Source organism: Pezoporus wallicus, unplaced genomic scaffold (assembly GCF_028554395.1).
Source record: "Pezoporus wallicus isolate ANWC-B61680 ecotype Strahan unplaced genomic scaffold, APGP_CSIRO_Pwel_v1 contig_9497, whole genome shotgun sequence".
NCBI classification, from domain to species: Eukaryota; Metazoa; Chordata; class Aves; order Psittaciformes; family Psittacidae; genus Pezoporus; species Pezoporus wallicus.
The window spans coordinates 1-15,197 of NW_026637878.1; the positions used below are offsets into that span (position 1 = coordinate 1).

At 41.7% G+C, this 15,197-nt stretch overlaps 1 protein-coding gene across 1 annotated transcript in view; it reads right to left on the reverse strand.

The window, feature by feature from the left end:
* Positions 1 to 92: 92 nt before the first annotated feature.
* LOC130598556 (eukaryotic translation initiation factor 2-alpha kinase 3-like) overlaps positions 93 to 15,197 on the reverse strand; it is a 33,060-nt gene continuing 17,955 nt past the window's right edge. Inside the window, exons 3-10 of the mRNA XM_057408072.1 lie at positions 9,052 to 9,246; positions 6,331 to 6,461; positions 4,075 to 4,309; positions 3,685 to 3,847; positions 2,336 to 2,473; positions 1,729 to 1,851; positions 924 to 1,144; positions 93 to 597 (exon numbers count right to left, since the gene is read on the reverse strand). Coding sequence (XP_057264055.1) covers positions 481 to 597; positions 924 to 1,144; positions 1,729 to 1,851; positions 2,336 to 2,473; positions 3,685 to 3,847; positions 4,075 to 4,309; positions 6,331 to 6,461; positions 9,052 to 9,246 — 1,323 coding nt within the window. The 3' untranslated portion in view covers positions 93 to 480. The remainder of the gene's footprint in view (positions 598 to 923; positions 1,145 to 1,728; positions 1,852 to 2,335; positions 2,474 to 3,684; positions 3,848 to 4,074; positions 4,310 to 6,330; positions 6,462 to 9,051; positions 9,247 to 15,197) is intronic.

Below are 15,197 nucleotides of genomic sequence, written 5' to 3' on the forward strand. Positions count from 1 at the left end.
AGTTGCAAATGTTCAGGAGATGGTCACATTTTAACCAGAGTATCATAACATTCCCCTATACACCCTTCTGTCTTAACCAACTCCTTCGCAGCAGGAACAAAGATGTGTTCCAAATATAGTCTGCTTATTCTGCAGAGCACCATGTTTCCACCTGAAATTGCCTTTTTCTACTTTAATCCATAAACACAGAAACAGAGGGAGTAAACACTAGTCATAACCTTCAAGAATCAATCTTCCATTTTACGTATCAGTACGAAATAGGAGAGCAACATTCCTGATCACAGGTATCCTGTAGACTCCCTGGGATTGCTTAGACTAATCATAACTGCAATCTCCCATCAATAATGGGTGACAGGGTTCTTTATGTCTGTTGCCAATCATCCTGAGAAGGTGGAGGACTAGAGTACAAAAGAACAAGTGAACACCTACTCTTCCCTCCACATAGAATACAAGCCCTGTACACGTTGTGTTGAACTGAGCTCACCTTGACACATATCCAGAGTTCTTGACATCACTCCAGCTGCTCTCTTGAACATCTCCACAAGTGGGCTCATATTTACTATCAGTCTGACACTGTGTTTCAGATTCCTTCCGCAGCTAGCAAGGATGGCCAAAACAAGAACGAAAACCAAACACATTCAATTCCTTAAGTACTTGACACCAGTTTGTACTCTTAAAGATGGCACAGTGTAAATATCTCCGAAGACATCAGGCATGGCTGAAGCAGTCTAATCTGCTTGCTGAAGCAGTTAAACAAATTATACATAGCAGCTGACAGCCTTCATGGATAGATTAAACAATAAATTTAGGCTTTTGATTCTGTCATCTCAGTAGTTATTACTGCTACTCACTGCAGACTCAAAACTGAAAGGAAAGGCTGCAGTAACACCTTTTGTACTTAGGATTCAGAAACAAATACTTACTCTGCCGTAGGGATGGGGATGGAAAAGTTTGCGCACAATAAAAGTTGTGGCCACAATGCAAAAGATAATGGTGCCAACAATTTCTTTCCACCAGTGAAGCAGCAGAACAGGATCTTTTTTACGAATGTTCTTGTAATTTGTATCCTCAAAAAACCCAACAGTGATCTGGGTGCTACGTTTGTTTCTCTCTCTCTTGTAGTAGGGTAAGTAATAACCATTATCTGTGGATAAAAGACACAAGGAGGGCATAGATTTTTACTTGTAGGTAACTACAAAACATTTTTGTGTTCTCATTAACAGGTTTTCTCAATAGACATGGAGGGTATTTTTGTCTATGTGCCCCATAACTTTAAATGGCACATAGTAAATTCAGTTAATCAAGGTTGTGGATTCCATGGCAAGTTGGTCTCACATCAAAAGTTTACCACTTTGGAAGGCCTGACCACTCATAGCTTTAAACCAGAATATCTTCCATATGGAAAACTTTATATTGCCAGGATGAGTCTCTATAGACTGTTATCAAATTCACAATCTTCTTCCATTTGGACCAGCCACCAGTGGCAATGGCAGTACACACAGTACCTCTGCAACAACAATTTCCAGCACTCTGAAGTGCTTTGTGTGGCACTAATTGTACACACACCATTTCGCTGTCCTAGTTTAGGCAGTAATTTCCTAGCTCATTAAATGATAAAAAAGATACACATATTGAGATCAAACAAATGGCCATTTATTGAATTTCACAGATAATAAATGGGCAAATTAGGCTATTTGAAACACTTCAACATTTGGAACTTCCACCTACCATATGGATACTGCAGAACTGAAAGTGCTCCATTACTGTATTCTTCATGAGAATACTTGTCATTGCTGAGACACTTGTCGAACTCATCAGACCCCACCAACACTGGAGTCCTGGAAGGAGAATCTAAGCATAAAAAAGACAGTATTCTGAGCTGAATACTTATATTATTTGATATTATTTTAATGAGAATTCCAATGGCATAATCTTAGAAAACATCTCTTGGACCAGATTGTCAGAATCAAAGCTAATGCGCGGAAACATTAAGAAGGGGATTTTAAGTTAACAGTTACTTATCACCCCTCCCCCTTGCCAAAATACTATTTTTGGACAAGTAATTCAATCATATTCACATCACTGCAAAAAACATCTTCCTCTTTCAGAAGGCCCAACTTTTCATTATTAAAAAAGATCCTGTTACATCCATAGTACAAGACAAAAAGACATTAAACATTAGATTAGAAAAGGATAAACAATTAATAAAGCACAGAGTTCCTGAACTGGTTTGCAGCTGGAAACGCTGGACTAGTTTGAAACACACTGGAAATCAGAAAGATGTCCTGTCTTTTCAGAGTTTAGACAGAAAACGAAACTCTCAATTGTTACTTACGGATTAAAGGCTTCCATTTGATTTTGGGAAGTGGAGTAATTGCGTTATCATTCCTGGACTCCAGAGCCTTTGGGTTGGTGGGGAATTTCTCAGAAATTCTGACAGATGACTGGAGATACAATTGGCCCCTGTACATACCTGAGTAATAAACCAGAGAGCGTATTAGTCTCGTATTAGTCTTAAGGTTCTCTTCATGCCTAGAATAAAACTGTCCAGTTAAAATACATGGTTGAACATATTTCTTTATATTCTGAGAACCTGAGATACTGACTCTTAATAGGGTGGGTGAATTCAAGCAGTATGCTGCCTCTGCTCTCAGAAAGCAAGAGATAAGAACATCTGATTTTCACTGTTGGAGAGCTGCTGCTACAGAAGAATACCAGCAATTTTAAGGGCTTTGCATAGGTAAGACTTCTTTCAAACTTCCCTTGTTAATGCTGGTACAGATTACCCCTCAGCAGCCATTACCAAGGTTTCTATCTGGCTTCTTTGTGTAACCACTAAAAGGAAGGCTACAAGGTGTAAAGAATTATAGGAAAAGGCTAAGGCAAACAAAGTATTAGCAAACCAAGGCACGTTTATGTCCCAGAGAGGAAGGAGGACCTGGGGCCACTCTATTTCAAATTATCACAAACCATATCAAATGAATTCTGACAGCTGGATGAAAACTTAGTCACACAAAACCTTAACTGAAATTTCTTCATGGTAAGTTACTGTAATCAGTGTAGAGGGGAAAAATCATAATGACAAATTAGTGGGCTGAAGAGAGATATTGCTTATTGCTTACCAAGCAGTTAGACTGTTAGCTATAACCCTATATTTAAAAACTGCAAGACTTTCTATCATCTCCAATGTACTGAAAGTACAAAGCAGTGAACATTTTGGAATCCAAATGGAAAAGATTTATGGTTTTGAAATGTTTTCATTTTTAAAAAGAGGAAAAAATGGGAAAAAAGAAATCAATGTTTTAGTTGAGGCTAAACACTCATTAATTCTGCCATAGCCAAAGGTATACTGCACTTTCTAAAACAAGTACACAGAACTCTTGCCTTTGAATGGCAACAGCAAAGATGACCAGAGCAGACTAAGAAGAGATGAAAACACATCTTTACTTTGTCAAAGTCTCTATATCAAGTCAAGTGCCTTTCTGGGATATATATGTCAAATTTGGGGGCTTTATAAAGCAATGTGGGTTAAGTTAAAGAGCCTTCACTATACAGAGTATCAAACTGCACATTACAGCTCCTCTTAACTGTAATCTACCAGTACAGAAAGATCTGCTTTACTACAACCTCAACAGAGAAAAGAGTAACCTTTTACTACAGAAAATGCTGCAGTCTGTGTCTCACCCAAATAGACGCTGGATTCTGTGGCTCCTCTGGCAGCTTCCACAAGATCTTCTTCATCTTCCAGTACTTCATTGTTCGCAGTGTAACTTGTGTCATCAAACAGACTGATTGGAATTACTTTGCCATCCTTAACCAGCCATGCAGAGGCAATTGGAGTGCAAAACTGAAGAAGAGAGAGGGAACTGGAACATTAATGTTGTATTAACTAGATATTATATATAACTAATGATAACCAACGTGCTGAATTCCTTTTTTTAGTTTTTCTAACAGATACAGCAGCTCAAAGTCAGATTTTCAGTTTAAAAAAGTGCAAGCAGATGTGTGTTCAACATTTATGATGCTGCACAACTTCTGCTTTTATAACATTTAATACTCCATCTTTTTCCCTACCTGGTATTCCCATTCCAGATGTCCTCCTCGTTTGTTAAAAGCCATCACCTTCCAGTCAGCTACTGAGACCTTTATCACTGTGTCTTTCATCATAGCTTCCTGCTCATCCACATCTGAAATGATTTTTGTTTCTTCTTTGTTCATATTCGATTTAAAATTGCTCTCAATGTATCCAGCTCTGGTTTCAATATCTGGGACATAGCGCAGCTCAAAGTGACCAACACTGAAGTTCCACCTTACAGAAAGAGAGAAAAACTTTGTAGAAACAACTTATATGTTCCAAGGCAGCCCCAAATCCTCCACTCAGAAGACTCAAACTGAATTACCTGCCTTTTACTCGTATTTTCAGTGAACTCTCAGATTGTCAGATGAACACAATTGTACCAGGAGGGGGAGTGCTAATCCGGAATACAAACCAAACAAGCTAAGAAATCTTGCCCAACACAAAGGGGGAGTTGAGAAAAGAGCAAGTGAAGCAGGTCCAGTGGCATTAAAAGCTTCGTATATACAGAGGGCAGTTTAAATCATTGAGTAGTACAGTTGGGTCTGTGTAGCAGGAAAACATGTAGCAACATGAAGGTGTCCCTGCCCATGGCAGGGCGGTTGGAACTGGATGATTTTAAGGTTCTTTCCAACCCAAACCATTCTATGATTTAGGAAGCAGCACTCTACACAGGACATATTTCTCTTCATTACTAAAGCATATTTAATTTGAAATGTAAGGTTTTTCACAATGAAGGAAAGACAATGCTGCTTCTGTTGTTTTAATCCCCCACACAGCCTAACACAGGAGCTCTTTGACAGGCACTTCATGAAATCAGGACCACTCGTGCCCCATAGGTTGACACCAAAAAAGGACAACGGTATAAGGAACAGTTGTCTTGTGTAGCCAAAAGCACTGTAATTTTTCTAAACCAACAAATTAGGACAGAAACTGAACATTATTCTCAGGAAGGATAATTATTTTCTCTTTTTCCCTCATGATACAACCCAGCATTGTAGAGAGGATCCAGGTGGGAAAGAATGGCAAGTCTGTGTCTTGAACGGCTAGCAGGAGGAAAATACTTCTTGAACAGTACGCATAGGTACTCAAAGTTTCTTAGGACCAGTCTGGCAGGCATCAGGAGCCCAAACTGTCTCCTTAAAGAATTTATTTTAGATTCAGTTGATTTTTTAGAAGTTGTTCTTTCTTTGGAAACCCGCTGTAAATCCCATAGCAGCCATATTGTGTCACCAGGAAAGCATCCCTGTTCTTGGTGCACAAGATGTGATACTATGGTTTTGAAAGAGATGCACCAAGGAAAAGCACATTTTCATGACGTGCCTTTCCCTGCCGATTTAAGTCTCCAAGAGCCGCAGGACCCAGGATTTCTCTTTACGCACATCCAATCTGCTAATCTATTTGAGCTCCGATTAGGTTCTCTGATACATTACAGATGCACAACCTGTCAAATCCTGCTGCAAACAGAAGAGGGAGCAGGGGAACAGGGAATGGCTATTTTTCCACTAAATTGTTGGGCTGTTATTGTATCTCTGTATGACAACCAGACTTTTAAACCTGTATTTGATGAAGTGGGTTTTGCTGTTTTTTTTTAGTAGAATACATGTCTGTGTTTTTATAGAAATCTTGATGTATTCAGACTTCCAAGTGACAGCACTGGGGAAGTCACAGACTGAATCACAGTCTCCACAGCTTGTAAAGAACAGACCACCTACGTTGTGGAATGAACAAAGTGGATTTAAGAATGGGGCTAAAAAAAGTAAGAAGACTGAATACATGTTAAAATATCAACTTAAAACGAAAGCTAAAGGCATCAAGTGTAGAAAAGTGAGAGTTACCATGAGTAGGTGAAGAATTTACAACTGAATCAGTAGGTCATAAGAAGACTTTTAAACCGGCTCCTTTTGTACATAGAGTTAGAACAAACCTTAGTGACATCTGCCCTGTGCAGTAGAGCAGTGACAAACTGTTTTAAGAGGTGCAAAGACAAGGAAAGCAAATTTTGATTTAGAGGAATAAATGTACACCCACCTTTTCTATTTAATCAGATAGAAAACTGAAGTTTAAGGCAATTTACAAAAGCACTGAGAGCAAAGGGGTCAGATAGTAGCCAACCATCTCATGCATTCCTTCGGTTAACAACCTAAACTCCCTTGTGCAATTCCTAGTCTAAGGAGAGCAAAAAGAAGGTCAAGTCCTTAAAACATTATGTATTAAGAACTATTGGATTGTCTCTGGACAACTCTCACACTTACTTTTCATTGCCGCTGCGTGGTCCAACAGCACGGACTGTTTTCTGGGTTCGGTGTAATAGAAGGGTCTCTTCCTGCTCTGTTTCATCATCATCCCACCGGCGACAGCCCATAGCTGAGCAGATGTACTTCACCTAAGAGACAGGGAGAGAGACTCACACTTGCTTCCAAGATCTGAAGAACTTCAAGACAAACCAACATAATGAACAGCCAATACTCAAAGCTAACAATCCTTACAACACGTTTTTGGCTCATGGGCAATTTAGAACCCTGTGATGTTAATGCTTGACTTAAGGGATGTTGAAAAGCCTGGTTTAAGAGATAAGGGCTTTTCAAAACTAGGCTTTTCAAAAGATTACAGTAAGTCTAAAGTTTGGGCTATTTTGAGTACCTATGGACTATACTTTGCACATATTTCAACTTCTAATAGCAAGAAATGTTAGATCTCTCTTTCCCACTGTTTCTATGGGCATCAAAAGAACATGTCTGAAAGACCTACAGTGCAATTCTGCTTTTGTGCCATGGTTGTCTCAGCATAACTCTATTAGCTTCAAATAAAGTACTACTGATTTTTATAAAACAGTGCAGAACCTTCCCCCCCCACCCTTTGCTTTGTCAGCTATTAAAGGGGAAAGAAGAACTCACTTAACACTCACAGTCACACAGACTTTTAAACAGTCCCAATCTCAAACACAATTTGGGTTATATGGGCAACTGTGTCTTGAAAAGGGATCTGAACACATTTGCAGGAAGTCTGAATCAACGTCATAATGCCAAAGAGAAACTGAACATGAGCCAGCTTCAGTGTGCACCCACAGCCTAGAAAGCCAACCATATACTGGGCTGCATCAAAAGGAGCGTGACCAGCAGGTTGAAGGAGGTGATCCTGCCCCTCTACTCTGCTCTTGTGAGAACTCACTTGGAGTATTGTGTGCAGTTCTGGTGTCCTAAACATAAAAAGGACATGGAACTGTTGGAACAAGTCCAGAGGAGGCCACGAGGATGATCAGGGGACTGGAGCACCTCCTGTATGAGGACAGGCTGAGAAAGTTGGGGCTGTTCAGCCTGGAGAAGAGAAGGCTGCATGGAGACCTCATAGCAGCCTTCCAGTATCTGAAGGGGGCCTATAGGGATGCTAGGGAGGAACTCTTCATTAGGGACTGTAGTGACAGGACAAGGGGTGATGGGTTCAAACTTTAACAGGGGAAGTTTAGATTGGATATAAAAGGAGGAAATTCTTTACTGTAAGGGTGGTGAGGTGCTGGAATGGGTTGCCCAGAGAAGTGGTAAATGCTCCACCTCTGGCAGTGTTCAAGGTGACATGGTCTAGTGTGAGGTGTCCCTGCCCATGGCAGGGGGTTGGAACTGGATGATCTTAAGGTCCTTTCCAACCCAAACCATTCTATGATCAACAACTCACAGACAACAGACCGACCAAACTTAACAAGGAAGAGTCAGGCACTATTTCCTGTAAAAGGCACCTTTGCTACCTTGAACATAAGCCAGGAATCAAAAGAGAAATTGAAACTCCCATTTCCTGAGCCTTGGGGGAGGACCAGTCTATTGGTACACAGTGCCCTCTGCTAGCAGTGAACAAATCAAAACGATTTCATGAACTCTTGTTATGGGTCTATGCTCTTTTATCACTAGTGATCACTCCACACCATGCCAGAGAAGCGTTCAACATTAAAATGTATGGTCAAAATGAACCCCCCCACCCCCGAGTTTGTGGAAAGCAAATATTGGAAGTTCAACATTTTTAAACTGAATTTCTTTTTTAACTTGTTTTAAACTGCACCCACCTTTGTGATTTAGCAAATGTATGGCTTTTCACTGCAAAATCATCTACAAGCATTTTAATGACATCTCACCTTAAGGAGGAGGGAAATGTCAGTTCTAGGACTCCGAGTAATGAAATTCATTCCCGTGTGTTTTCTAGCCTTTTTTGATTCTACATTTCTTCAAAATACACAACTTTTAAACAATGGATTTCAGAAGAAAAGTACCTTCTGATCTAGTCAGACAGCAAGTAGTTTATAACTTCTGTGTATGACTTTAAAACGTAAAGAGAACTTCTCCCAAGAGATAGTAAACTCGCTGACAATAACTACAAGTCTTAGACTCTTGCACATGATGAATGTTTTTCTTGTTTTCCTTAGTTCTGGAGAAATCTGAAATCAGTTGTGAAAAAGCGTGTCACCTAAAGCCTTCTTTGATATGCTGAACAGCAAAGTCTACTTCAGGCAGAGCTATATGACAAAGCTGAACTCCTCTTGTGGCTTGGTAGAAAGGAGTCATCCTTTTTTTCCCCTCACTCACCTCTGCTTACAAAACCCCTGTCCCTTCCCTTGTGCTGGCTCTGGTGCTGCCCAACCCCTGGCTGAGCTACAGCTAACCCAGCAGAAAACTAATCCAATCAAAACCGAAGTTTTCTGTTGGGTTAGCAAGCTGAATCAGCTTAGCGAAGAGTGAGATGTGTTCAAGGCAGCACAGGGGACACAGCAGGAACTTGCAGGCAGGAGGAGACTGCAGGGAGGGGTTCAGACACACCATCTAATTGCACTGTTAAACTTACTCCATCCCACTGCATTTGTTACCCAAGAAGCTCAGATTCTGCTCTTTTGTGCCATGCTGGAGCTGCACTGCAGTTTAAATCTCAAAAGCAACCTGTTTGTAAGACAATGCTTGGAACACACAGCCCCAAGGCAACTTTCAGGCTCTTACCTTCCCTGAGTATGAGCTCAGCCCATAGGTTGTCAAAGACTTTCCCCCGACTAAGACAACGTCCTCGCCAAATTTGTAGGATGACTCAAGAAGAGATTCAACTGTGAAAGGAACTGCTTCCATGCTCTCCCGGTCCCGATCCCACTGGAATAGGTCCCCGTCCAAGGAAGGGATTATCATCTTATTTCCAAATACCTAAAAGAGTTGAATGGATGGTTAGCTACCATTTAACCACAATTTTATCAAAACACACAGATCACAAATGGAAACAGAAACACTGTATAAGGCAGTACAGTGCATTATATCCCAGTCTCTTTTGAGTCCCCTTCTGGAGCAGTGGATTCAGCACAGGGCCTCCAACACAAGACAGACAAGGATCTGCTCGAGCAAGTCCAGAGGAGGCCACGGAGATGCTGCGAGGACAGAAGCAGCTCTCATACAGAGCTAGACTGAGAGAGCTGGGCTGGTTCAGCCTGGAGAAGAGAAAACTCCTTAAGGGGAAACCTCAGAGCAGCTCCAGTGCCTAAAGGGGCTACAGGAAACCTGGAGAGGGGCTTTGGACAAGGGCCTGTAGGGACAGGCCAAGGGGAATGGCTTGAACCTGCCAGAGGGGAGACTGAGATGAGCTCTTAGGCAGAAGCTCTTCCCTGTGAGGGTGCTGAGGCGCTGGCACAGGGTGCCCAGAGAAGCTGTGGCTGCCCCATCCCTGGCAGTGTTCAAGGCCAGGTTGGACACAGGGGCTTGGAGCAAGCTGCTCTAGTGGAAGATGTCCCTGCCCATGGCAGGGGCTTGTAACTGGATCAGCTTTAAGGTCCCTTCCAACACAAACCAGTTTGTGATGATTCTCTGATTTTATTTTATGGTTTCATAACCCAGAGTATCATATTTCAAAATTATACTGAAGACAGAAAAGTTTCAGGCATTCAAATCAAATCCATATTTCACTCTTCTTAGTTAAAAAAAAACACCCAAAACCAAACAGCTCAGTGTGTGACACTTCTTCCACTTTAAACAAAGCATTTTCAAACTCTATCAGATGACAGATTAGCATTCATCCAACTGCTGAAAATATGTTACAGGAGAAAAGCATTCTTGAAGAGACAGTCACTGGTTAAAGTGCAAGGTTTGCAGAGTCTTCATGATAGTTTCAAGACAGTTGCATTGGAGGTAATGTTCTACTTCATTGTTGCTTTTTCCCAGGCTAGTTTACTGCTAAGCACAGAATCAGTCACTCTCCTTAGATTAGGAGACTGAATTCAGTTTTAAATGAAGACCTGAGGCTGTTTGTGAACTCTTTTACCATTAAAGACTACTCTAGGATATCCTCCTGTAAAGCAGAGAGTGCAGTTATCATTGAGACCAGAGCTCATATTTCACCTTTGACTTTCCAGACAGTCCAACCTATCTTTTCCCCAGAATTCCTTATGTTTAAATACACTGTTCTTTTAAAATCTGCCTGGCTTTTTCTTAAGCACACAAGTCAAAAATCATCTTCCCCAGGATACAGCATCTCATCCATTATGCTGAGATTTTCAAGGAGATCCTAGTTCGGAAGCATGAGTCATTGTCAATGAGTACTAAGGGACTTATTAAGAAACTCATTATCAGCATGATAGACCATAACTAATACTGTGGAGCCACAGTGGCTGTGCCCCTCAACAACAGTGAGGAATTGTAATCCACATGATCTTAGCTTTTGAGGATATGGATTAACATGGAAGATTTTAATGCTTTTGCAGAACCCCTGTTCATTTGGGCAGTATCCTACAACGTAATTACATTAAATTCAGAGACTTTACACATTGGGACTTAAAGGCTACTTTTGGTACATGCATACTAGCCACTTCAAACAAAATACTCCTGCTCAGACTCCAAGGCACAGATGTGTATTACAAAGCCCTACAAAAGATCCAGAAGGTTTCTGGTTATTATTTCTGAACCACTGTGAGGATCTGAAACCACATCTGCATGATTAAAATTCTAACATGAAACTTTTTATTCCTCTAACTGGGTCACAGACGAGCAAACAGCATTAAGCAAAGTTGGGATTCACCCAAACAGGGAGGCAAAGACAGCTCTTGTACATGGGTGCATGTTGTGACTAATATCTCTTCTTGCACCTCATTCAGAGAGAAAAGTTAGGTGAGTTACCTGTATGGCTGTACTGAACATCCCTAAAGGATCCAGTCCTGGCTTTGAGGAGCCTCATGAAGACTGACAATTAAATCTCCTCTCAGGAGCACAAAGTGTGATTGAAGAGATGATCAAAATAAACCCCTGAGAGCAGCTGCAAAGCTCTTCACAAACCAAAATGAGGTATGCCCTTTCCCCCCCCAAGTATTTACCTTATGGCAAAAAATGGCCAAACATCCACTGCACAAGATCTGCGATGCACAAGAAATGCTGCATTATGGTCTACTACTGGGGAGGGAAAAAACACACAGAGCTCTGTACATCCACTTACAGAAATAAACCAACGAAAAAGGCAAGAACTTGTGTGGGGAGGGGTCATTTGTAGAAATCACCTGATCAGTGGAAAAATAAAGCAAACAAGTGAGGTTTACACAAACATTCCTACTCAAGAGCAGCCTTGTGATCCTGAGACACAAAGGCACGCGGATTTTGGAAAACACCTTTTGAAAAACAAAAGATGCCAGTGCCAAAGTTGCAGCTGTAACCATGGTGGAGCGTCTTGGTAAAACATTCAACACATAGCAGTAATACCATAAATTGGCTTTGTAATATATTCTTTCAGAAATGCATCATTTTGATGACAACTTTTAGCCTGTGCAGCTGTTACTTTGCATTAATAGGTCGAAGGAGGTGATCCTGCCCCTCCACTCTGCTCTCGTGAGACCTCACTTGGATTACAGCGTACAGTTCTGGTGTCCTCAACATAAAAAGGACATGGAACTGTCGGAACAAGTCCAGAGGAGGCCACGAGGATGATCAGGGGACTGGAGCACCTCCCGAATGAAGACAGGCTGAGAAAGTTGGGGCTGTTCAGCCTGGAGAAGAGAAGGCTGCTTGGAGACCCCATAGCAGCCTTCCAGAACCTGAAGAGGGCTACAAGGATGGTGGGGAGGGACTCTTCATTAGGGACTGTAGTGACAGGACAAGGGGTGATGGGTTCAAATTTAAACAGGGGAAGTTTAGATTAGATGTAAGGAAGAAGTTCTTTACTCTGAGGGTGGTGAGGCACTGGAATGGGTTGCCCAGGGAAATTGTGAAGGCTCCATCCCTGGTGGTGTTCAAGGCCAGGCTGGACACAGCTTTGGGCGACATGGTCTAGTGTGAGGTGTCCCTGCCCATGGCAGTGATGGAACTGGATGGAACTGGATAATCTTAAGGTACTTTCCAACCGTAACTATTCTATGATTCTAAATCCTCAGTAAAGTTTCTTCCTGCATGTGTTCCAGACACCTGGAGGTAGTTTGGAGGCCCATGCTGACCCCAGCAATATGAGACGTTCCATATAGAAATAAGAATTAGCAGCAAAGGTTATTTTCAGAAGCAGCTTTCCAAATATACAAAAGCTAAACCAGTTCTTGTACCAGTGATCCAGCACAGAGAGCCCAAGCCTGGCAATCCCAGCCACCAACTGACTTTAAGTCAGATCTTGAAAACATTCTACTGGCCATCAGTCAGCTAAATTCATATAGTGTGGTCAAACTACACACGTGCCAGTGGCAGCCAGACAGCCACTTGCAAGTTCAGACTTTCAGAGACACTTGCTGGAAGCTACAACTGCAATGGATTTGTAATGTGGTGTGCTCCAAGGGCTGCAGACGACCCCATCAGTTTGTGAAGACAGGAGATGCAAACCGCCCAGGAATCACTGCTGAGCAAGGAAGACCCGGAGGGTAACTGCAAGCTCTGGAGACACCATGACACACGTCACCTTAAGCATTTCCCTTGTCCCAAAGCTCTTGCTCCAACAGCCTGAGTAGCAGACTATCCACTAGCAAACAACAGACAACATATTGACCATTTCTGGGAATCACACCCCCAGATTCCCAACACACATGAAGCTCACTCAGCAAAACCCACTGTGTACTCCCAAGATATGGATCAAATGAGGTCATGACTTGTATGCCTTCCAATGTTCCCAGACACTGGGCACTGCCTGCTCATCTGTTAAACCCTTGGTCCCCACAAGCTGCATAGGACAGACAAGGCTGTTTCAGTCAGCTCTGCTGATCACCTGCCCGTGCTCCCAGAATGAGTTATTGCACTGAAAAGCAATGCCAGAGTACAAGCAGATGGGGTTAAACTGACTGTAAGTGCAAGCTAGATTTTTGGGTTACTAACCATCACAAAGGTGGTATTTCACAACAGAAACAGAACAATGGGGTGGGAAATCACCTTTTCAGATGAATCTATCTATGAATGGGATTAAGTGACACGGTGCTGACAAGGGACTGCACCTGATTACCACAAACGTCTTTTTTACTAAGAGCTTCATCTGAAGCATGGGGTAGGTATGCAAATGTGCATAGTTGCAGGTGCCCACATAACAAAAAGCATTTGTAGCCACATGTTTTAAAGAGCAGTTTTTGCCAGAGGTTTGAGAAAGGCATTAATAATAACAACCCCTGTCTGAGTTATGCAGCTCATTCTCTAGTACACCAGAATCAGCAAAGGGACTTTCCTTGAAAGTACTAAGAACTAGCATCGGCATGCAGCTCAGGTAAAGGAATGACATCACCCTGTATCTCAAAAGCATTACCTCATCTCCTAATCCAAGGAGTGAGTCACCCAGGCAGTCAGCTGCAAATCTCTTGGCACAGAAAATGTAGGTTACCACGATGCACTTACACATTCCTCTGATCTGTCAATGTAAATAGCTATTTGTTCAGCTTCACTGGTCAGCAATATGGCACATAATTGTTAAGTGGCTTGTCTTTCAGAAGTAACACTTGAAAAAAAAAAAAAAAACAACCAACCACACAAACCCAACCCCACATTAACTCTCGAGCCCTAAATGAGACGCTGCTCTTTTGCTGGTGAAGAGTTTGAAGCTGAAGTTCTCCATTGGCTCGGCGCGGGGTGCCGCAGCCCTATCAGCAGCGCTGGCTGCTCAATCTCCAGGCCGACGGGTGAGGTAATGCAGTTACTAAAAAGCCTTCACAAAAAAAAAAAAAAAAAAAAAAAAAAAAAAAAAAAAAAAAAAAAAAAAAAAAAAAAAAAAAAAAAAAAAAAAAAAAAAGGCAAAGAGGCATAACGATCCGAAATGGCATATGCTACCAGGGAATTTGCTGTCTAGACTTTACTGGAAAGGAGGGCACTGTATATGATGAGGTTCCACAGCAGGTTGATGGGTGCAGGAAGAAAGCTGCTGGGTTAAAGCGGTGGGGAAAAAAGGAATAAAGAAAGGAAATAGTGTGTAAACAGAGATCAAAACAAGCTGAAGTATTAGACCCTCCCTGAGCTGTTTAACAGTAAGTGTGATATTCATTTCCCATGCCTAACGCTCTTTATCATATGAATCAAAAATCAAGCCTGCTCGCAGGCAGACACATCTGACACAAGCCTGGTGCCAGACCAGTCAATATTAGCATCCTCAGTGGGCTGAACTTTCCAATAACTCCAAGGAAATAACTAAGCACAGGTGAAACATTTTCCTTACAATAGGAAGTGTTATGTCTTTATGTTTTTCTAACATTTCAGCCTGTGGTTTTCAAACAGTAAACTGAGACTTTCATCCCCAGTTACCAATTATACTGACCTGTAAGATCATAAATCATAAGGGTACCAATGTTCTTCTTCTATGATTATCTCCACAATAGGATCACTGTAATGAACAGGATCAAAGCCAACATCAGACATGTTCTTAAGCAAGCTACTTCTTTTCAGTCAGAACTGTCTTTTAAACCCAAGCAACATATTAAAAGCCACATATGGCAGCTTCATTCTAAAGGGTAGAAATAAGAGTCTGGGAACAAACAAATCTGGGAAAGAGAAAGCAATCATTGTATGTTCCACAGTTAAAAACAAAAAGCATAGGCATACAGTGATACAGGTAACCCTACTATAAATGCTTACAGACTTTTCAGGTTAGATAGATACATAGATATATACCCAGTGGGCAGGGTCTTGAGATGTCCCTAGTTCAGGATGGTCTGGAACTGATTTATTGTCTGCTT